Genomic DNA, 23,749 nt, shown 5'->3' on the forward strand with positions numbered 1-23,749 from the left:
GCCACTGTTAAGCTATCGAAGTGATGTTGATGAATTCAGAGTAGGGAAGAAATGTGCAGTTAGCTCATACAAACTGGTAAGAACTACTTCCAGCATCCCACTGCTTATCTTACCCTTTACCTTCACTTTCTGATTAGGAAAACAGACACCCCAACAGAAGCATGGTTGGAATGCCCATGGAGCGCGTATGATGGCACTGTTCTAAGGACTTTACATTTAAAAAATTTAATTCTCACAGCAACTCTATGTGGTAGGTGAAAATAAGGAAACTGAGTCAGGGGTGAAGTAACCAGTCCCAGCTAATAGCTTGAGATACGAACTTAATTAGTCTCAGTGTCCATAATCTTAAAAACTACACTAAAGTATTCTCTAAAACTACACTAATACACTAGCCACTAGCCACATTGGCTATTTAAATTTAAATTAAATAAAATTAAAAATTCACTCCCTCATTCACACTAGATATATTTCTTTTATTATTTTTTTATTAGTTTCAGGTATACAAAGCAACATAATAGTTAGACATTTACACCCCTCACAAAGTGATAACCCCGCTTCCCCAAAGCTACTATCCCTCTGACATCTTATATACCGGTTACAATACCATTGAGCAAACAAAACAGAAATAGACTCAGCAACATACTAGACATATTTCAACTGCTAGATAGTCATATGCCACTAGTGGCTACTGTATTGGACAATACAGATATACGCATGATACATTTCCATCACCACAGAAAGTTCTATTAGACAGTGCTGCTCTAAATACATTGTCAGAAAGAAAGAAGCCACACATATTTGTATGGAAACAGTGGATTTAATAGCCTTGTTGATTGCTGTAACATAAAAACTCAAAATACACAGTTGCATGTCTCTTCTGCTCTGAGATAAGCAAATTCATTCACTTATTCATTCATTCATTCAACACACATTAACTGAGCACCTACTATGTTTCAGGACCTGTGTTAGTTCCTGGGAATACAAAGATGAATAAGACACAGCTCCTGCTCCCCAGGCACTCACAATCTGATAGAGGAGGAAGATAAGTAAAAAGGCAATTATACTCCATGAGGAGAGAGTTATGATGTGAGGTTCAAGGGTAATATGAGAGACTCAGACAGGCAGCCAGCTGAACCCAAGGCATTCAGGGAGGCTTCACAGATGGAGTGATTTCCAAACTGGATGTTAAAACATGAATAGGAGTTGGCAGGTTTTAGGTATTTTAGATAGAAAATGCAAAGAGAGTCATGGAAGAAGATGGGTCCCTCAGGGACCCAGGAGAGAGAAGGTTTGACTGAAGCCTGGGATGCAACGGAAGTCGAAGTCAGTTGTTCTCAGGTAGTGTGCTGAGGACGGACAACTGTAGGCAGTGGGGGGAGAAAGAGAAAAAATTTCATTTCAGACATGCTGAGTTTAATGTGCCTGCAGAATGTTCAAGAGGGTGGGTGGGGCTGGAGCTCAAGAGCAAGGTTGGGAAATACAGATTTAAGAATATCAAACTCAAGGTGGTGAATGAAAAAAAAGGGCCTGCTGAGCTCATGCAGGGAGTTTGTACAGAGATAAGAATAAACCAAGAGTGACCAGAATGAACAAAACCAACTACAGGAAAGGCCAACATATCAGGGGCATGAGGAGAAACAGGGACAGAGAAGACTGAGAAACAGTCTTGGATCATCACAAGGAAGTGGTGTTCCAGAAACCAAGCGCTGGGAGTATCAACTGATACAGAGATGCCAAATAATGTAAGGACTGAAAAGTACCCACTACAGTTGACCTTGGTGAGAGCTATTTCAGTGGAGTTCAGGAAGCCAGCCTGCAGTGGTTTCAGGAAGAAATGGAAAATGAAGAGAAAATGATACCTATGAAACACAAATCCTTTAAAAAAAAAATACTCAGCTGTGAAGATTATGATTGAAGAGTCCCCAGCATGTTTACTGACTACATTGAAGAAGTCAGTGGACAAAGAAATATCAAGGATCGAGGGTGGAGAAGGAGTAAAGTGAAGCAAGGCCCCGGGGACACAGGAGGGCAAGGGGTACAGAGCCCTAGTGGGGAGTTTAGCTTTGGAAAAGGAGAGGGGCTGTTCCACCTCTTCCTGCATATGCACCATTCGAAAGAGGTTTCACTTCTCTGAGCAGAACCTAAATGGTCCAAACACAGACCCTTTTTCATAACTCCATACTTACCTGACGAAACTGGACATCCCCCATCCTAGTCAGCCAAATCCTGAATATTCCAGACCATGGGTGAGCCCAGCAGCCCCAGAGACACTTGCACAGATGGCTGAGCAGCCATCGAAGACTCTCCAGGCACCTTCCTCCCTCAGCTCAGATGTCATCCCCTCCATGAAACTCCCCACTGCATATACACACACACAGACACACACACACACACACACACTGCATCCTCTACTGCACCCCTTCTCTCCATATAGTTTACCATTGCATTTATTATTACACAGTGCTTTGTTTGTTTATGTTTTGCCTCCCCAGCTACTTTTGGAGCTCTTTATCTCTAGGTTTATTGGGTGTTTATTTACCATCCAATAAACATTTGTAGGATGAGCTGGGCTGTAGGATGAGTTAATTGAACTGAACTGAGTTGAAATGAACCAAAATGACACTAGGGAACACAGAACAGTACATTCCCATAGCAACAAGGTTGAGCGTGCCTCTGACTTCCTCATCAAGGGTCTCCCCAGAAACCCACTACTTCCAGAATATCTCCCCAGTTCCCCAGCCACGGTGCCCTCCATACAAGGCAGGTCCTCATTGCTTCTTATGGAACAGAGCTGGGGCTGGCTCGTTGCTGGGCTCGGCCATGACCTGCATGGGCTGGTTGTTCAGGGCAGCCTCGCGCATCTTGCGGTACATGAACTCGTTCTGGCGGAACAAGCGCAGCTCCATCTCCGTCTGCACCCGCATGGCCTGTGGGACGCAGACACACCATAAGCAGGGATGACAAGCCCCCGGGACATGTTGGTCTCTGACCTACCTTGGCCCTTTTGGAAAGGGCAGCCAATGGGGTAAATGACTCTCAGTCACCAAGATTCAACTGTACCCCTCAGAGGACACACACAAAGTGGGGGCCTAATGTCCTGGCAGTGGAATCCATTTGTCAGGGAAGAGGGAGTCAGACCCCTCAGAGAGCAGCTTGAGGGATTATTCTCAGCAGAGAATGTTTATTCTCAGGAAGTGTCAGGTGGGGACCTGGATTTGAACCCTGGCCCCTGCATTTGGGTCCCACTCAAGATTCTAGGACCTTGTGTAGGTGATTTAATCCCTTCAAGCCCTGTTTCCTCACACATGAAATGGGTAAGATTCCTTCATAGTTTACAATAAGCCAGGAAGATTAGAGTATGTGACACATACAAAAAGCCCTCACTTTCCCAAATGTCCATTCAAGAAATATTTACCAAGAGCCAGGCATCGCTGAGGGGCTCAGGATACAGCAGTGAACAAGTTTGACAGAAACTGCCTTTGACAAGCTTAATACACTAGACATAACATTTGTGTTCTCGTACATTTCATGACACAAAAGTCTGTCATCTTTCCCTACATGACACTGTCTGAGATCAGCTCTTTGAAGTCTGTCATTCTCAAATAAACCAGCCCTTCAAAGCACAAAGAAACCCAGCAGCTATTAAGAGCATGCCATTGGCCAGGCACTGTTTTCAGTGCTTTTCACACATTAACTCATCGAAGCCTCATTACAAACTTACCCTTTTCCTCCATGTTATTGATGAGGAGACCGAGGCCCACACATTCAATATTTGCAGTCACATAGCTAGAAAGTGGTGAAACTGGAACTAAGTCCCAGCAGTCTGATTCCAGAGCCTGTGTTCCGCAAGCCTACTCCATGTAGCACATTTCTAATGTACCTGGCTGCACACACACACACACACACACACACCATTTTTCAGGTTTTCTCAGTCCAAGCTTGGAGCATCTCAGGGTTCAAGTCTCAGCTTTTCCATCCACTAGCTATGTGGCAGTGGACAGATTATTCACCTTCCCTGGGCCTCAGTTTCCTCATATGTAAAACAAGTGGCCTAAAGCATTTCTGAGTTCCTTTCAGGTCTAGCAGGCAATAGAGACTTTCCAAAAGCAGAGTCCAAAACTTAGCTCTCATCCTCAGATATGTCAGGGAAGGCAGGGAGGCCCAGCCCTGAGATGCTACTTGCCTCTAAGTCCTTGGTGATTGGGTGGGTGGGTCCGTGTGTCACCAGGAGAATGGCATAGGCTTTGCAGATCATCCCATGCCCCACCTCTATGTTACCAGCATGCCAGTTGGTCAGCCCCGCCCGCATCACGGCCATGCCCAGTTGGGCATTGTTGGGGTGGTAGAGCTTCCTGTAGGGGCATACGAAACACTCAAACACAGAATCCCAACCTTGCTTTTATCTGCACAGTATTTGACAACTTAGAAAGTACCCTCATTGATTAAGTCCATCTGCTTTCCCACCAGTGTCGTGAAGCATCTGCGGCCCGTTGAGAGGAGACTGAGGTGCAGAGAGGTGGGCGAGTCGCCAAAACCTCCACACAGTGACGCTGTGAGAGCTGACTCTGACCTGGACCACCAAGTCACATCCTCGTGGGGAGGAGGAGTCAGGGCTACACTCTGAACTTTAGTACAGAAAGCTGGGCGCTCCCAGCCCTCAGCCCTCTCCCTGGAAAGCAGTAGGATTCAAGGGAAAAAAGTAACTTTAATGTCCTTCTTGGGACAGAACTGTATTTTCACCTCCTGGCACCTTCCTAACAGAGCTTCCTTTTAACATATTACATCGTTTTCCCACATTTTTTTATGAATAACATCCTCCCCCCAAAATGGACCTCCTTGTGCCAACTTACTCATTTGGCCAGAAATACAAATTCACCGGTCAATGAGGACAGAGGGAACTGGCAGGGGGAAGGCCAGGGTGTTATATTTTATCATTTATAAGCAAAAGTGGCTGACGCTCCTTTTTTTAATAAAATAAAGCTCACAGGATTGCCTGTGCCAATTGTGAGGGGGAAAAACTTTTCCAAGCACTTAAAAATCAAGCTGGACTTAACCTTAAAGAAATCAAAAGCAGAAGATGCCACCAGGCGATAGATGAGCTGGAGGACGTGGGAAATACCAGGGAGGACAAACAGGTTTCCTCTCGGTACCAACTGTGACTATTTGGTCATTATTACTCGGAGCACCATGGTCAAAAGGCTCCATCGTAAAGAGGATCGATTACTGATGCCTGCTGTGGGTGCTGGAGGGAGAGGTAGCACCATGTGTGCCATCTACTTTGCATGCCTGGAATAGACACACTTCCAGGAGACTATCTGAGTCCCAGGATCGTCACCTACATGTAGCCATCCACCATCCTCCTGGCGTAGTATGAAGCCTCCTCGAACGCCTGGAGGTAGGAGAGGACCTCTGAAACAATGCTCAGCATCCGCAGCATGTAGATATTGGTGTCGGCAAACACTGACTCCTGCTTCTGCAGACACTCCCGGCATAATTTCACAACCTAGAAGAGACACAGACCATGTCCATTACCAGTGCACCACGGCACATGCTTAACTTATATCTGGGAGCATCACAACAACACTGGACAGTCATTCTTTGGAGAAAATTAGGAAATTGCTGGCAGAGGTGGGAAAGCACCAGTTTGCGATTTGAATAGCTAAATGGTCCTATGTGGCTAAGATGTAAGGATGGAAAGAGTAACAGTGAAGATACAACTGACATGACAAAATGAGGAATTTTCATATATGTTAGTTGGTAGCAGGGAGTTATGAAAAATATAGCCATCTTTATGTCATTTTATGTACATAAAGATATATGTGTATAAGAGTATATATTTTTACTTTCATAACAATGCAGTGAGATAGGTACTATTAATATTCCCATTTACCAGATCAGAAACTGAAGCACAGAGAAGGTAAGTGCTTTTTCAAAGTCACACACCAAGCAATTGAGCTTTATCTTAACCACCATTCCTATGATCCTCTACCCTAGCTGTGCTCTGAAATCATCTGGAGACCTTTTTAAAAAAAATACGAGGTCAGATAATTAAGTTCACGAACTGATCCTAGAAAAAGAGCTACATACCTCATTGCTGAATATCACTAAGGTCACCTTCAAAATACTCCCCTTGGGAAGCTATGCACCAATCCCAGCACCTAGTCCACCCTTCAAAGCAATTTTGGAACTCTTTTTCTGGAATGGCCATCAGAGCTGTCATCGTATTACCCTTGATTTCCCGAATGTCATCAAAATGTCTTCCTTTCAATATTTCTTTTATCTTCGGGTAAAGAAAGAAGTCATTGGGGGCCAGATCAGGTGAGTAGGGAGGGAGTTATTTGTTTCCTGGCTAAAAACTCCCTCACAGACGTGCCACATGAGCTGGTGCACTGTCGTAATGCAAGAGGCATGAATTGTTGGCGAAAAGTTCAGATCGTCTAACTTTTTCATGTAGCCTTTTCAGCACTTCCAAATAGTAAAACTGGTTAACTGTTTGTCCAGTTGGTATAAATTCGGAATGAATAATCCCTCTGATATCAAAAAAGGTTAGCAACATCGTTGCAACAAGTTTGCAAACTTAATTGTCAGACCTCCTATGTCTGAGCCCTACCTTCAGACCAATTGAAACCAAATATCTGGGGGAGAGACGCTGGCATCTGTAGTTTGTATAAGCCCCGGGGTGGTCCTTATGCACAGTGAGGTTGAACAATCAGATTGGTCCTGCTAGAAATATACAAAATGGAAAGGCAGAGAGAGGGAGGCTCCCAGGAAGCTGGAAGACCCGTCAGGCGGATACCACATTGGTCTTGGTGAGAAATAAGATGGGCCTGACCCCAATCAGCTTGGAGTCAGGCTTTTCTGACTCACTCATGTGTAGACATAGGCTTAGGTTGCACTCTACAAAGTCAGATGGTCCTTAGATGTTAGTTGTTCATTGTCTCTTCTTCTTGCCTTGCCGCTCTCATGGGTGAAATGCAACACAATTCTTTCCATTTATAATGAGTGGAAACTAATTTTGCTCTGAGACTCTCCCAGAGGCCCATGAGGCAACTGAGTGAGGGTATAGCAAAACATGGGCTGACAATCAATCCATCCTAAAGACAGTTCTCTTAAACCTACAGGGCAGTGTCCAGCCCTACACTTGGCTCTCACCATTTTGAACAGAGAATAAATGAAGAGGAGAGAAATGGGAGGAATGGAAAAAGTGGAACTTTCCTGATTGTTCCAGCTCCTATCCCATGCCTCTGACAGAGATTTTCCATATTGTTGGATAACATTTTGTTCAGATGACTATCTCCCTCACCCGACAGAACTCCTGGGAGGAAAGAAGCATGTCTTGTATCGGTCACCCCAGTAAAGGCTCAAAAATGTGCAATGAAGTGAGTAAAGGATGAAAATGAAGGTAAGGGGAAAGCAGGTAGAACTGAACAGAAATCAATCTCCCCCACTGCTATGCCCTGGTGGCATCCAAACCCAGCTACACACCTGCGTTGTTTAAAGAGCTTGGAAAAAAAGATATGAATTCATGTTCCCTGTGTCCTGTTGTAAATTGGATAAATCGCATCTTGGGGAGTGAGACAGAGGAATCTATATTTCCAAAAAGCCATCTGGATGAATTCAATGCAAGTGTTCTGCAGGTCAGTGTTTAGCAGTGGGTCTCCACGTTGGATGCACACTGAAATCACTCGCAAGCTTTAAAAATCCTGATGTCTGGGTCCCACCCCAAGAGATCCTGGTGAAATTGTCCTGGGTCTGGATGGATGTGAGCAGTAAGATTTTTCAGTGATTCTAGTGAACAGCCAGTTGAGAACTCCTGGTGCTTTGAGAGCCAACATCAAATGCTCAGTTTGTAGAGACAGGAAACTATAACCAGGATGTGAATTTAATTACAGGAAAGCAAGCAACCCACGGCTATCTCCATTCCTCCATATCTGATGCCAACCTGAGACATCACAAATCCCCCAGGGACATTTGTCAGGCTGCCTGTGTTCTCCTCAGACACAGTTTCAGTGGGTAAAACAGTCACTGAGAACACACCCCTAAGAGCGCTCAAAGCTTAAGGGCGAGAGGAGTCCTGGTCTCAGCCAAGAGACATCTTCCAGAAAAACAACCTACTTGGTAGCCTCTCCGTCTTCATCACACCCCATTTCCCTCCCTTGCTAGAGACCCTTTCCACCCCCAACCCCTATAAAAATGAATTCGTACCTCGTGGTACAGACCCTCAGAGCGAGCCTTGTCAATTTTCTCCAGTGTATCTTTAGAAAGTTGTATCATCTCCTTGACCACATCTTGAGAGGGCTGGGAAAGGGAGGGACATTGAGTTAGATCTTTGAATAGTTGCCATCTTTGACGTTCAGTACAAAATCAATGGCTTCCTCATCTTGAATGTTTCATTTCTGTAAATGCTGCTCGAGAGCCCTACAGCTTTTCAAGCTGCCTCATCATGCTTCTGATTCATGGTGTATTTTCCACTGACCAAGCCCAGAGCCTTGCTGCCAGCCGATCATCCCCACCCTGTACTCACGCCGGGGCTTTTGGCCCCAGGGCAGAATCTGACATTGATCCCTGTTGTATTTTCTCTGGTATTTTGGGTTCTCATTCTGTTACCCAAAATATTTTCCATTTTTCCTCTGTACTTCAAGTCAACCATATATTCTACAGATATGCCCTTTCTTTCTTTGTCTTTGTCCACATCATTGATGTAAATACGGGCCAGCACAGGGCTGAGGACAGAGGCTGAGGACTTCCCTAAAAGTTTGTACTCTGTTTGCCATTGGAGTTCATTAAAGACAGCCCTTGTGTCAATGGGCACTCAAACCCTTCCAAGCATCTTAACATCCAGTTCATATTTCCCTGCCTTCACCAAAAGTATATTATGAGAGAATTTGTCAGCTGTCTCTGTGAAATCTAGACCCTTAGGCTTACTGCGTTTGCCTGAGCAGTCTAGTGATATTACAAAAAAAAAGGGGGGGGATTTTGATATTTGAGGCAAGGGGGTACCATAATTAAGAAGCCCATAAGGACACTTGATTTTTGAAGAAAAAGTGCCAAATTTTCAAAGTCCAAAGGAAAAGTTTACTTGCTATGCTTGATACCATATCAGAAGATCTTTTCTGATTTTTTTTTTTTTTTTTGCTTAGGCAAATTTGATAAAGCCTTTTTCCAAAATGAAACACTTACTGTTTATTCTGACTATAAAATAGGCATGTGGAAGTTGTAAAAAAAAATTACAACATATGAAAAAGTATGGAGAAAAAAGTAGAAATCCCCAGACACACCCAAAGATGGACACAGCATTTTGAGGAACGTTTTCCAATGCATATCTATAAGAATCATATTTAAAATATTTAACAACGGGTACAGGAAAGGCACTCACCAATCAGAACAGACACTCACCATCAACAGTATCTCTATATGGCCTCATCAGTGTGTACTGGCTGAACTGTAGCCCAGTATGTGTACACATGCATGTGTGTGTATATGCCAGTAGCAGCAAATATTTTTTTCTAACTGGAATGGTACCATATTTCTGTCTATATTCTGTTGTTTTCACTCAGTAGATTATGGATATTTTCCCATACCTATAAAAATATGTCACCACTTTTAATAGCTATAGAGTTTTCCACTGTATTAAGCTAGAATAATTTATTTAACCAGTTCTGTAGTTGTCCAATTTTTCACTATAAGGAATTGGGCTCAACAACTCCATTTATATTTGCTGCTTACATTGTTTTGTGAGGTCACCTTCACAAAACTACCAAAAAGTAATGGGAGGATGGGCATTTGTTCCCATAAAAACACACCCCTCCCCCAGTTAGAGATGGAGATGGGGATTTTCCCTCAGCCTCCCAGCTGTCCTGGGATAGTTCCATCTGGCAGTAGGAGACGCCTCTGGCCAGGACAGCTTGCTTCAGGGTCAGGATCTTTTAAGAAAAAGGGTGTTATATTTATTCCTCTACCCACCTCACCTACTTTGGTCTCTGCAGACTTCTTGACTATCCCTCAATTTTGACTACCCTTGTTTCCATACCTTTCTGTATCTTTGATACAATGCTAAGGTCCACCTGCCTGCCACTTGCAAAAGTTCAAAATTGAAACACATAGTTGGTGGAAAGAAAAGCAGGTTTATTCAGAATGCCGGCATTCTGGGAGGATGGCAGATTCCCATCGTGTCTCTTTCCACCAACTATATCTCTTGATTTTGAACCTTTGTGAGCGGCAGGCCATCGGACCTCAGCACGGTATCATCTGGGCCTCCCTGGAACTCTTCTGCATGTCTACTTGTACTTGTCCCACGGCCTGACTCCAACAATTGATACATCCATCCGTGCGCTGACTTTTGTTTGCAGGTCTCACTCCTGCCTTAACTTTGCTTTGATCATTGATTTGGCTGAGATTTCTGGCTTCCGGCTGCCTTTTATCCCCAGAGAGCTACTTAGGCTTCTGTTAACATGAAACATGTCTGGGTTTCAGACAAGTCATTTCAGCGTGTGTCTGCTTTCCTAAGACCCTTTGAATCAAGCCCTCATAAGTAAGAGAGGGTCCGTGTCTTGCCCGGTTGTGCAGAGCTCTGTGACGCGTGGTCCACCAATCTTTCAAACCTACATTTTTAGTTTCATTCATAGCTTGATGCCCAAGTAGTGGCTCATAACATCATGTCTAATTTATGATCATTAGTCTCTAATCTACTATAAGTTCCATCATCTTTAAAACTCAAAACTCTTAGTGAATCTCCTAGAGTCATCAGTCGCTTGCAGGTAGATTCAGAAAATACCACGTGGTTAGGTGTTAATAGTCACGCTCAATTTGATGTTGTAAGAAAGAGTGTTACTTTAAGCTCTGAAAGTGAATCAATTTTTTTTTTTCCAAGAAGGCAACTGCCAAGGTTTCCAAAACAACCTGGCTGAAAAGTTGTTAATTAACACATGTGATAAAGCTATTCTGAGAAGGGAACTAGGCAGCAACCCTGGCTTTGCTTTCAGAGTAAAGACAGGAAAACCTAATCTACAGAAACTCCACAGAGAGACAATCCTCTCTCCAGGAGCATCACAAAAAATAGAAAACAAAGAGAGGGGAAGAAGCCAGATGGGAGGAGAAGTTTTAGTGACCACGGGTATTTTGTTTATTTAAATACTTCCCTGTTGATGGTTATTTAGGTTTTATTCAATATTTTGTTGTTCCCAACAATGCTACAATATATCTCTTTAAACATATATCTTTGTGCATACGTGCAAATATACGTATAGTGTAAATTCTTAAAAGTAGAACTGCTTAGTCAAAGGGTTAAAAAATATTATATTATTAAGAATAAAAATAAGTTAGTGCCCCCTCCTCAAGAAAAAACAGGTCTATAATAGCTAGAGCACGAAAGAGAGAGGTGAATCAAGTGGGAGAATAGTGTTATCTGAACATTAGCACTGACGCCACTGAGTAATGAAGTGAGAAGAGCCCTACCGCCTGTACCCAAAAGGCAGTTTTGCTTGTAGCCTTTGCTCTAACCGGCGACAAAGTTTTGTCCACACATAGGATGCAGAAGTTAGATTAATTGTGTATATGTATCTTAATTGCACTGGTGGACTATAAGTTATACAAAAGTGCTCACGTGGTTGGCCTCCCCCGAGGAGTCCAGCTCCTGGTTAAAAACCTATGTGTGATTTTTCAGACCTGACCACAGGCAATTACAAAGGCTTTCCCTGGCAGGCCTCATGGGGGAAGCTGCCCTCCGCCCACCAGACTTGGTGCACAGCCCGTTCAGGGCAGTTTCTGAAGGGGGTTGCAGTCAAGCACTGAGGGTCCCCTGGCTGGTCACGCTCTTCGTATATTTGCATTCCTAGTGCAGGTGCCTTTATTCCTAGGTCTCTTCATCTGAGGACTTGAGCTGAGGTCTTCTTTAGGGGCTTCTACCGAAGCCTCCTTCTTGAGGAGGGACTGGGGGCCTTGAAGACACTTTTCCCCACTCTGATTCAGTACCCAGTACTTTTCCACCCCTAGCTCTTCTTCCCCCATGCCCTCCCCGCAACCCTTCACCTCAGGGTCCGTAAAACTGCTGGAGCCTTTTGTTCTGGGCCCCTCAGCAGTGAGACAACCCCCAGATTGGTGCTGATCCATCTGACCCCCCATCAGTGTACCTTTCCATGGGGAAAACTGAATGGGGGAATTAGCTCCTGCTGCAGTTCAGCTTCTTGCTTACACTGCAGGAAAGGACGAAAGGCTTGCTGCTTTAACCGGCTACTCCAGCACCTGGCAGCTCAGCTTTCTCCCAGCTCAGCTGAGCTCCTGACATAGCTTTCAGGAAGTCTCCCTCTCCTCAACGGTCTCACCATCAATTAAACAATAGCTACTCAGGAGTTAAGCATATTAACCACACTAAACATTGCCCGATCTCCACATTACCCTCTTTCATGGGACTAGGAATAGCTTTGTGATAACCAGACAACAAATCTCTTTGCCCATCTGCTCTTGATACATGAAATTCTCAGCATTACTTAAACTACAAAGGGGCGAAGAGGGGAACTAAAATGTACTAAGTGTCTGCTCTATGTGCCACACCCTTTACACATATCATTTTGTTTAATACTCATAACAACCCTTTGTATTGGGTGCCATTATTCCTATTTTACAGATGAGAAAACTGGGTAATGTCCCCAAACTCAAACACCTAGCAGGTGGTGTTGAGAGGACACCAGCTGGGACCTATCCACAGTGCTCTGTCCACCACCCATACGGCCTTCCCCAGGGTTACAGGCTGGTCCTCTGGGAACCAGTGGGCAAGGGTGCGTTGATTGGCTGTGGGATCTACCCTGGCCTGGCTCCTGGAGAAGGTGGCCACAAACACCCTCCTAGCAGAGCTGTGTGTACCTTCGGGTCATCCTTCACCCCGAGGAAGAGGTCATCCTTCAGCCCTTTCTGGCAGTGCTCACACGTGCAGTCAAAGTAGTACTGTTTCTTCAGCTGCTTCTTGCGTTCCTCGCTGACGTTAAGGAAGTCGATATAGGACACTGTCAGCTCTTCTCCTTCTGAGATCTTGCCCAGGGCCCGGAGCTCAATTCTGGAGCAGGGCAGAGGAAAGAGTAAATCAAACCCAGGGCTATCAGAATGGTGTTTGTGCTTTTCAAGATTCAAGGAGTTCAGTTTCAAAGACAATGACATCTACTAGCACTTGAGAAAACTCTCCTTCCCTCTAAAAATAAAAAAAAGATGTGACCTAAAGGACAGTTTTCTGGATAATTCTGCTCTACTCACTATAACAATCAAATCTGCTCCATTCCATGAATTGCTCTGAAATCTGCTCAAATAGATTCCTGGTAGAGGGCCGGGCTTGGTCTTAAAACCATACATAGCTCCCATGCCTGCAATTATCCCTGCACATTCAGCTACTTGTCGTCAAAGGAAGGGAGAAATGATAATAAGGCAAAAACTCAAACAAGAGAAGACTCAATAATCATTTCTGCTTCGTTTGGGGACTGCTCCCTCAGAAACACACACATTTAGTTACCAACAGTCTTAGCCTACTCTGTGACTACCAGTGGTTTAGGCCTGAATTATGTGAGGATACTTATTTAGGAGATCACTGACGGCAAACAAAGACTGGCTCTGTTAGTCCGCGGCATTGTTCACTTTTGTGTTTATTGGGTGACACGGCTTTCTGGCTGAAGATGATTAGCAAAAGCAGATGGCATTTCAATCCCCTTCCAGCTTAGACCTGACCCTCCAATTACCTATAGTACAACCCACCTTACCATGTAATAAGTACAGAATGTGCTGAAGACAAAAGCCCACTGCAGAACTGACATCCAGCTAAGCCAAAGAAGCAGAGATCAGCCCGTGGGCCTCTCAGCCATGCACCCTCCACCACGAGGCCAGATGCTACAGAAAACAAGTGATGAGCCTTGCAAGCTGGATCCTAAGCTGTGCTCTTATATCTCCCCAGGATTCTGGGGCCTCATTACCCAATAGGAAACCATCACCCAGAGACTGAGTGGCAGGACGCAGAGGCTGGGAAGAGCATCTGCAGAGAAGTCCGTGGTCATTTCTTTTACCTCCCAGTAAGGCTGTCAGACACTGTGTCAAAGGCGGGACGAGATTCCAGCACCACAGAAGGGTCCCAGTCACAGGCATCCCCTTCCAAGTGCTCAGAGGTGACAATTGAGCAAACAACTACTGAACGGCAGTGACACACTTGTCCGGGTATCAGAGGTGACCACTTAAGGTTAAAAAAGCTTTCTCCCAGAGTGGAGTACACTGACATGCCAAACAAATGTGATAATACATATTAAAAAAACTCATATGGAAGCTGGTAAAATCTAAGTTCCCATTCACCTTCTGTTCCTTCTTTCCTTTCTTCCCCGCTCCAATTTTTGGCAGCAGCTATTACTAAAGTGATGAAAGGCGAGAGGGAGAGGAGGGCCCAGTGATTCTACTCACAGCTCTGTTTATAATCCTGTGTCCAAGCGCAGGGGATCAACATCCTCATTTCACAAATGAAGACACTGATGCCCAGAGAGGTGAAGTAATTTCCCCAAAGGTCCACAGCACTTTGGCAACAGAGTCAAGATTAGGACAGAAGTGCCATTCAGACTTCACCACATCATATTGGCCTCACCTGACTGTTTTCAGGCTGCCTCTCGAGTCTGCAATGCACGGGAAGTGAAATGCACCAAAGCCCTAGATTTTAGGACTCTCCTGATGTCCTAAATAATTCTGGGCCAATGTTGAGTGTGGATCTCTGGCATTTGATCCTGGTGGGGTACATAAGCAAGTCTACCCACACCAGCCCCTTTTACAAAGGCAGTTCACTATGGTAACGTATCCCCATTCAACAGTGATTCAGTGGCCAATTAAGTTAGGATTTCCAGCAGCTTTACTTCCCATTATATTTAAGCCAATTCATACAAGGTCTTGGAGTGTCTCAAATTATTTCAACAATATTAGAGAATTTTCAAAACCAAATTAATTTAATGTCACTTAAATATGAAAAAAATACATAGACGTGTACCCCTTTTTACCTAACTTGGAATTAGGGAGGACGGGATGAATATTGAATACCACTCCATTCTGGACGCCAGGCCCCTTCCATCTCTAATGTTCTGCAATTTTATAGTTCAGCCGACTGATCTACACGTAGGCAATTAATTTAAGTACTTATTCTAGAGATCGGGCAGGTCCCTAGAGACGCTCCCATTTTGACCTTTGCTCTACAGATGTGGACCCAATTGCCCAGGAGATGATGTGAGTTGTCCAAAGTCAAATGCAATGCAGGCAACAGACTCAGATGCACAGAACACTCCTCCCCGTCAGCCCAAAGCCCAAACTCCCAGGCAGCTTTGTGCCCTGATTCCAAAGAGCATTTCAAGTACTTCAAGCCCCGCTTGAGAAAAAGACCCACCTAGGGCCATCTGGTTGTGAGTAAGAAAGGTCAAAAGTAAAATATAACCTAAACCACTAATTCACAGTTGGCTAGAAGCAATAAATAGAAAACTATGAATAAACACTTATCAAAAATATCACAGTTATGGGTGCAACTTTCACAACCCAATCTGGGTAAGAAGTTTGGGGTTATAAACAAACATAGTCCTTTAGTGGGTCAGTAATATCAGCAGTCCTCATTTCATGGTGAGCAGGGTGTACAGCAGGGGTGTCCAAACTTTTTTCAACGTTTTTCACCAAGGGCCATATGCGGTAAAATACACACACAGCCGGGCCACTCACTCGAGGTGAAGTACGTGTTGCCTCACCTGGTTTATTTAAGTAAACTAAATATATTTTTGGAATTTGCTGTGGGCCAATTAACAATGGATTGCGGGCCGCAGTTGGCCCGCGGGCCGCAGTTTGGACAGCCCTGGTTTAGAGGGACAATGTGGGTTTCTGCTAAGATGATGTGGACCAGAAAGGACTGCCATGCTTTGATGTTGGAGGAGTGAGAGAAATAAGGAGTGAAATAGGGGAAGAAAGAAAGCAAAGTACAGCAAAGGCATGGCAGGTGGTGGGTGGGTGAGGAATAAAATGATTAATTTAAATTAATTTCGATATTAAGAATACAGCATTCAGCAAAGACAAGACTCTGGGGGTGGAAGAACTTTACAAACAGACAGCAGCCACAGAGACGTGGGAAGAGGTGGCCCAGCAAACCAGGCAAGTGAGGGAGATGGGTCAGAGGAGCAGGGATGTTTGCAAGAACTGACCCACCTCATCTGAGTGTGAAACATGGATTTGACTGCCTCATGACTGAAAGACAAAACAGACACCCAAATGGAAATCATTACTATTGGCTGATCCCGCACAGCGAGCAAGGGTGCACAGCATTCCAGGTTATGCAATCAAAGCTTTGGCCATAACAACCACTTCTATACCAGCCCCAGCATCTGGGCCCACATGACAAGATGCAGCCTGATATCGTAGAAAGTACACTGGATTTGGAATGAGAGGTCCTGGGTTCAAAAGTACTCAGCCCTGGACAACTTACTTCCCTTCCCTGGACCTCAGTGTTCTCATCTAGAACCTGGTAATGAGACTCAGGAGACAATGCATTTAAAAGTAGAGTGCTAAAAAAATATATGGAAAGCTATTATTACACCGCTAACAATCATCTTGGACAAATAAGTGTTGCCTCTTTTGATATCTATCTCATGGAGACTTTGAACAACACATGGAGACTATATTAGGTCACACAGGTAGCATATACGTAAAAATTGTTAGGGTTAGAATTAGGCGTCTAACATCATGACCAGTGTTCTTTCCACTATGGCAGGCAGCTAGACAGTGAATGCAAATCACCTTCTCTTGCACAACAACCGAGAAGCCTGGGTAAGACGTGGCTGCTCAAAGTTAGTGGATGCATAGGAGCCACAGCAGACCCTGGCGATGATCTGAAGAAAGGGTTCCCAGGTTCCTGCGGCTGTCACATGCAGTGACAAGAGCCCTGGGGCATCATCGCTTAGGGCAGGGATATGCAGAAAGACCAGCCCCGTATATGGCTGAATCTGATCTTCTCTGCCAACCATGCTAACCGTGGACAACAGTCCCTCTGGAGAGGATTCCATCAAGTCCAGGCCAGTGACCCCAAGAGGCTTAGGAAGGGAAACACAAAACCTGGGAAAAGATTATCATTTGGGTCCAAAATAAACTTCCCTGTCTTGAGTGACTTTCTCAGTTGCTTAAGAGCCTGTTGTCATGTGGGCCCTTGTTTGCAAAAATAGGGAGGAAAAGGGAAATCAGAGTCCTTGCTATATTGGGGCTTAGGCTTGATTCTTGGCTGAGAACCAGGAACCATTGTCTTTAGTTTCCAGGAAATTTTTTTGGGGAAACCTGTTCATTGTTGATGGCTTAGCGTCAACTTGAATCTATCATAAGAGCCTGTCTCTAAGAGCAACAGAAATATTGCTCAAGCCTCATTCCTCCAAGTCCCCCCAGCCTGAGCCATGGACAACTAGTGGTCACCCTGTTTGCTGACTCTTCTCCATTTGTGCCTCACCCCCAAATTCCATTCTTGGCCCTTCGGTCCCCTGATCTGTGCCTTCTTGGGGGCAGGGGGTTAACTGACCTCTGAGGACTTCATCGCTCAGGTTCCTTTGCCCTCTAGCTTCTGGTAGGGGTTTGGCCAAAGGGAGAACATCAGAAGATGGGAAGACAGGCTGGGGTTTTGGTCTCCTGGATCCCTCTGTCTCACCATGGTTCTAGAAGTTTCTCTACAGGCACAGACAAGCTGTCGGAGTTGTGGGGAGAGCATTGCCCATGGTTGCGGCTCTCACCAAACACAGGAACCATGCTTCTTCCACTTGCCCTTCCAGGTCTAGTGATGATAATGGTTTCATGCTGTCACTAGACCCTGGACACCTCACCAGTCTTTGTTATAAGATTGGTGCAAACATAATTGCGGTTTAAAAGGTTAAAAATAATTGCAAAAACCGCAATTACTTTTGCTTCAACCTAATAGTTTCTTAAATTCTACCCACACCCCTGTAAACTATCCTTTTATAAATTCTCTTCAGGTAAACTCTCAGTGTGCCTTCTGATTTCTGTTGGGACCTGGACTAATAATATGCTTCTGCCAAGTGCTTTCTCAGTTGATGATGTTCTGCAATGACCTCTAGAGAAACAATCCCAGGTATCAAGTTTTAAAATAGTCGTTAGAGGTTTACCTAATATGTCTAGGCAACCTGAAGCAACATACAAAGACCAAAAATTACCCATGTAGAATTATTTACTGTCTTCCTCTTTACGTTTCTCCCCGCCACAATTATTCTATAATTAAATTTCTGTTTTCTTTCCATTTGCAAACCATGCTAGTTCAGGTTCAACAGTTTACCTCTGACTTAAGTCAAGTGGAGCAAACACCATAAGGCCTCCCCACTCCCATCTCACCACCCCCAGTGAAAGACATACTCACTTGCCATTGTTAAATATGACGGTGCAGTTGGGCCAACAGTCATGGTTCACCAGGCCCAAGTTGGGGAAGATGCCCACACCCACGGCCTGCAGGCCTCTCTGATCACTGAGCGTGAAACCATTGCAATTAATCTGCGCAGCAGAAAAGATAAAAGAGTCAGCTGACAGATGTAGACTAGAGACAGGTCACCCGCTAACTATTGAAAGTTTAAAAAAAAAAGTAGAAAACCGGGGTCAATCTGGAAATGCTTAGAGTCTGGAAACAAAACAGTCTCCTGTTCTCTGTGTGACTCTGAATGATTCTCAAGATTAGTACCATGGCAGAGTCCCATATTTGCTAAAAAATGCAATACCACCTTAAAAGTTTTGAGTCGCTGTATTCTGCAAAGGCCAAAGATAGAAATGTTCGTTCTGAAAGTCTCCCTTTCCTGTATCTGGGTCTCACAAAAGTCTTCCCCAGTATCTATCTTGTTTCTCTCTCTGTGCCCTACTCTGCGTGTGTGTACTCTGTGTGTGTGTGCGCGCGCGTGTGTGTGTGTGTGTCCTCTGCTTTCCACTTTCTTTGCCTACCCACCCTCAACTCCTATAGCTGCTCATAAGATAAAAGTGACACCTCTTTTTTACTATTTTGTATCTGGTGGATATTTTATACTTCCTGTTTACAATTTTAAACTTTGATGAGTACAACATTTATCTCTAAATACAAGGCAAGGCAAGTTGGTTTTTCCTTATATACTTGTTTTATTTCCTTTTCCTTAAAAATAACTGGGTTTTTTATAGAAACATATTCTAAATATCTGCTCTCAGGGTATGAAAAATGCATAAGAATAAATATAACCATGCATTAACAACTGCACAAAAATTTCTGCTTTATATGTAAATAATATGTAAGTTCATACTATACATAATATAATATACATTTATATATACCGGGAGTGCTAAAAAAACGTATACAAGTGGACACTTTGGTCAACATTGCCCAAGCAGTAGTTCGCCGTAATCAGAAGTGTCTGGACGCTGATGGTAACCACTTTGAGCACCTCTTGTAATTGCAGAAGTACAATGTGACTTGTACTCATCTTTTGTTATCGGTATATATTCAGTATTACAATTTTAATACAGTTTTCGTTTCTTAAAATGTGTATACATTTTTTTGGCACCCTCTGTATATATTGATATATATAGCGCACGGCTATTTGTTATAGATATTGGAGGAGTGCCACTTTCTCCATTCAATCTCATTGATCATTCAGAAGGCACATGAAGTTAAGCCTGTCGGTACCACTACAAAACTGTGTTACCTTGGTCAAATTACTTTTGTTGGTGAGCCCCAGTTTTTCCATCTGTGGGTTGAATAAGTTGGATTAGATGATCTCCCAGGCCTTTCAGCTCTGCACTTTGGTGATCATGCCATCCTGTGGCTGTAGTCCCCAAATCATCTTAAGGATACCCAAGATGGTTCTATGACCCCCTTTCATCCCAAGGCTGTGGAGCATAACTGCTAAGAGTAGCAAGTCTGGCACCAGACAGATGGCTCCTAGCTTTTCCATAGACACCAGCTCACTGTGTGGCCTTTGGAAGTTATGTAACCTCTCTGGGCCTAGGCTTTCTGTTTATAAAGACATTAAAAGCATGGACTTCACTTTGTGTTGTAAAGGTTGCATAAAATAATACACGAGAAACTCTGATGGTTAATTTTATGTGTCAACTTGGCTGGGCTGTGGTACCCACACATTTGGTCAAACATTATTCTGTGTGTTTCTATGAAAGTGGTTTTTAGATGGATTAGCATTTAAATAGGTAGACTTTGAGTAAAGTAAATTAGCCTGCATAATGTAAGTGGCCTCATGCAATCAGTTGAAGGACTTAGTAGAACAAAGACTGACCTCCCCTGAGCAAGAAGGAATTCTGCCAGCAAACAGTCTTTGGAATCAAACCGCAACTCTTCTTTGGGTCTCCTGCCTGCCAGCCTACTGGCAGATTTTGGATTTACCAAGCCTCCACAATCTCAAGAGCTAATTCATTAAAATAAATATCCTTCTCAATAGATATAGTATAGATAGATAGATAGATAGATAGATAGATAGATAGATAGATAGATAGATAGATATAGATAGATAGATATAGTATAGTATATACCATAGATATAGCATAGGTAGATATAGATAGATAGATAGATAGATAGATAGATAGATAGATAGATAGATAGATATGATGTTGGTTCTGTTTTTCTGGAGAACTCTATTACGGAAACAGTGGCATATGGTTAGGACTCAAGAGATGTTGGGTATGATCACACTGTTATTGTTATTAAAATATACCCCTCTTCAGCCCACTCACCAGCACCACAGAAGGGGCTGGGCCTGCCAGACGGAACACATCTACCTCCACAGCCAAAGGCCTGAGCCTGCTGATCCTCGGGGCTCCCATCTCCACCTCCTGGCCTCTCATGGCGTTGAGAAGCCTGGCTTTGTTGCTCTAAGGCAGCACCCTCCAAAACTCCCTTACTCTCCTCTTTCTGGCTCCCACACCCAGTATTCCAGGCTCCCCATTATCCTGCCCATCAGATCTGGGGAAAGGAAGGGTCTTATTTTCAAAGTGACTAATGGGCAAGAAAGGATGGTAATTGGGTCTTTGTTTTCAATATGGAAAGGAGATAATACAGGAAATACAGATAAACAAGAAGGTAAATGCATCTAAATCTACCATTCAGAGATAATGGAAAGTTTGTGTTGGGATGCCAACTTCAGATAGGCCAGGAATGGCCTCACAGTAAGCAAGAACAGGAAGACAGAAAACGGGATGACAGTTGTTAATTTTAGGGCTCTGTCTCCCTCAAGTCCTTCTCTTGAGCCCCCATCCCTAGTCTAGCCTGGAAGTATCTGAATACTCCTTAGTTAGACAATCCCAGCTATCACCTCTCCCCCACCCCCACTTAATGAGAAGTCATACCACGCCGAAGATATTCGAGATGTACTGAATGTTGAACTGCTGGCTCTGGGGTGGCCAGTACTGCAAGAAAACGTCCACGTCCAGCTGCAGCTCCTTCTGCTCCTCCTCCCCGAAGTGTGCCACGTGGTTCTGCAGGTCATCCACGGAGATCAGGCAGCCATCTGTGAGCCCGGTGCCCTCTCTCTCCACTCGCCACATGATGCGCGCAGCAAGCCTACGGAGAGACGCAGGGTTAGGGAGGCCCTACGGCATTCAGTCATTCAACAAACACTTACTGAGTGCTTAATACATGTCAGGCACAGTGTTGAGCCAAAGATACAGTTTTGAACTAAACAGATAGAGTTTCTCCTATCATGAATTTCTTCTTATAGTGGTGGAGACATAAGTTAAAAAGATCATTTAGGTTAACTATAATTACCATGCTGTGAGAGAGCAGGCAAGATAGCAGACTAGATAAATGCTGTGCTTGCCTCCTCCCATGACCACATTAAAATTACAACTAAGTTATAGAACAATCAATCTGGAGAATCATCTGAAAACTAGCTGAACAGAAGTCCTATAACTGAGGCTATAAAGAAGAAGCCATGTCAAGACTGGTAGGAGAGGTGGAGATGTGGAATAGGCTGGCCCCATGGAACAGGCTGGCCCCAAACCTCCCTATGGTGGTTGAGAATCGGGAGGGATATTTCAATTGTGGAGGTCCCCCCTGAAGAGCGAAGGCTCCCCAGCCTGGAGCACCAGTGCTGGGAAGAAAAGCCCCTATAACATCTAACTATGAAAGACAGTGGGGACTCTGTCCATCCAGGTGAGACAAAAGGCTGCTAGAAACCCAGGTGTCCTCGTAAAGGGCCTGAGCACAGAGTCACTCACTCACAGGCACTCCCCCTGGGCTCCAGTGGAGGGATGGTGGCTCAAGAGATGCCAGATACATACAGGGAGAAACTGAGTTGTGTAGCTTCAGAGAGGGCTGGAGAGCCACCATAATCCCTGTGTTGAGCAATCCTCCTGTGCAGCCTACAGGCAGGCTCCATCTTTCCTTTGTTGAGCCCTCCCCCTACATGGTCAAATCTGAATCTGCATTGGCCAGGAAATCCACTCATCCACCCTGGTGACTCCCTGGAACCTTGACCCAGCAAACTCGCACAAGTCGGAGGTTCTTTGGTAATGGGGAGCCAGCCCTGGCATGTCCACCACAGGAGGCTCTTTTAAAGCAAGTAGCCAGGCTTTCGCTTGGGTACCACCAGAGTCCCTTTCTGCAATGGGCAGCCAGCCCCAGCCCAAGCAATACAGGAGCTCTTTCAGCAGCAAGCAGCTGGCCTTGGCTCACATGCCACCTGAGACATGTTCGGCAGTGGGCAGCAAGCCCAGGCATGCACTACAGTCCTTTTTGGACAATTCTCGGGAGTCCCCGGACTCTAGGCAGGCAGTGGCTGGTCTCGTGCTCTGAGCCTTTTGCTGAGTGGACCCAAGCTTGGCACTGCACCAAATCTGAATCTGCATTAACCTGGTGAACACTGCCCAAGGCTCTTTCAGTGATTGAGCTTTGTAGGCACATGGCAGGTGGCAGCAGGCCTGTGGGTACCCTGGGCCTTTTGCTGAGCTGCCTGCCCCAAGCTCAGTACTGGTAGCACCAAGCCTTAGTTCTCAGGGTGCCCAATCCCACAAGTATCCAGTTCCAGCAGAGGCAGCAAACAACCATGGATCACTTTGTAGCTCCTACCAGGGAGCCCCAGCTGGTCACAGGCAGAGGCTGACCTTGGCCTACACCAGAGCACCTTCTAAGAGGCCCCAAATCCACACACCTGGAGGCTGGCTTCAGACCACAACAGAGCACCACCTGATTAGCCCCACAAGCATCAAACCCAAAGGTTGGTCTGGGTAGGTACCAGAGCCTGCTGGAGCAAATCCTACTCCATGGGGTCATCTCCCACAAGCAGCTTATATGCTGTGGTTGTGGTAAATGTTCAGCCAGTCAGCCTGAGGGTCTTTCCCACCCACTGACATGCTAACAACAAGCAAGGCTCTACTACAAGAGGAGAGCACATATAACCCACACTAGAGACACTCTGGAGCACCAGGTTCAAGTGACCAGGGAGACTGTGCCACTGGGCCCTACAGAACACCTACTACAAAAAGCCACCCTGCCAATATTGGGATATGTATCCAGCAGATCTACCTAATACATAGAAACAAACAAAAAGAGGCAGCCAAAATGAGGAGAAAAAGAAACATGTCCCAAATGAAAAATCAGGAGAAAACTCCAGAAAAAGAACTAAATAAAATGGAGGTAAGAAATCTACCAGATACAGAGTACAAAACACTTGTTATAAAGATGCTCAAGGAATGTAGTGAAAAATTCAACAAAGAAATAGTAAGCATAAAAAAGAACACAGAAACAATAAAAAAGAACCAA

At 44.6% G+C, this 23,749-nt stretch overlaps 1 protein-coding gene across 4 annotated transcripts in view; it reads right to left on the reverse strand.

Annotated features, from left to right (window-relative positions):
- Positions 1-537: 537 nt before the first annotated feature.
- The window catches only part of SMYD1 (SET and MYND domain containing 1), a 52,083-nt gene continuing 28,871 nt past the window's right edge, over positions 538-23,749 (reverse strand). For 2 of the 4 annotated variants that reach the window (XM_033125652.1, XM_033125651.1), the window contains 8 exons: positions 21,337-21,550; positions 18,386-18,516; positions 16,186-16,224; positions 12,859-13,048; positions 8,206-8,298; positions 5,340-5,503; positions 4,184-4,352; positions 538-2,927 (listed from right to left, as the gene is read on the reverse strand). In XM_033125652.1, coding sequence (XP_032981543.1) covers positions 2,769-2,927; positions 4,184-4,352; positions 5,340-5,503; positions 8,206-8,298; positions 12,859-13,048; positions 16,186-16,224; positions 18,386-18,516; positions 21,337-21,550 — 1,159 coding nt within the window. In that variant the 3' untranslated portion in view covers positions 538-2,768. The remainder of the gene's footprint in view (positions 2,928-4,183; positions 4,353-5,339; positions 5,504-8,205; positions 8,299-12,858; positions 13,049-16,185; positions 16,225-18,385; positions 18,517-21,336; positions 21,551-23,749) is intronic. The other 2 variants (XM_033125654.1, XM_033125653.1) reach the window with 2 other exon arrangements.

The sequence above is a fragment of the Rhinolophus ferrumequinum genome, chromosome 13, assembly GCF_004115265.2.
Source record: "Rhinolophus ferrumequinum isolate MPI-CBG mRhiFer1 chromosome 13, mRhiFer1_v1.p, whole genome shotgun sequence".
NCBI classification, from domain to species: Eukaryota; Metazoa; Chordata; class Mammalia; order Chiroptera; family Rhinolophidae; genus Rhinolophus; species Rhinolophus ferrumequinum.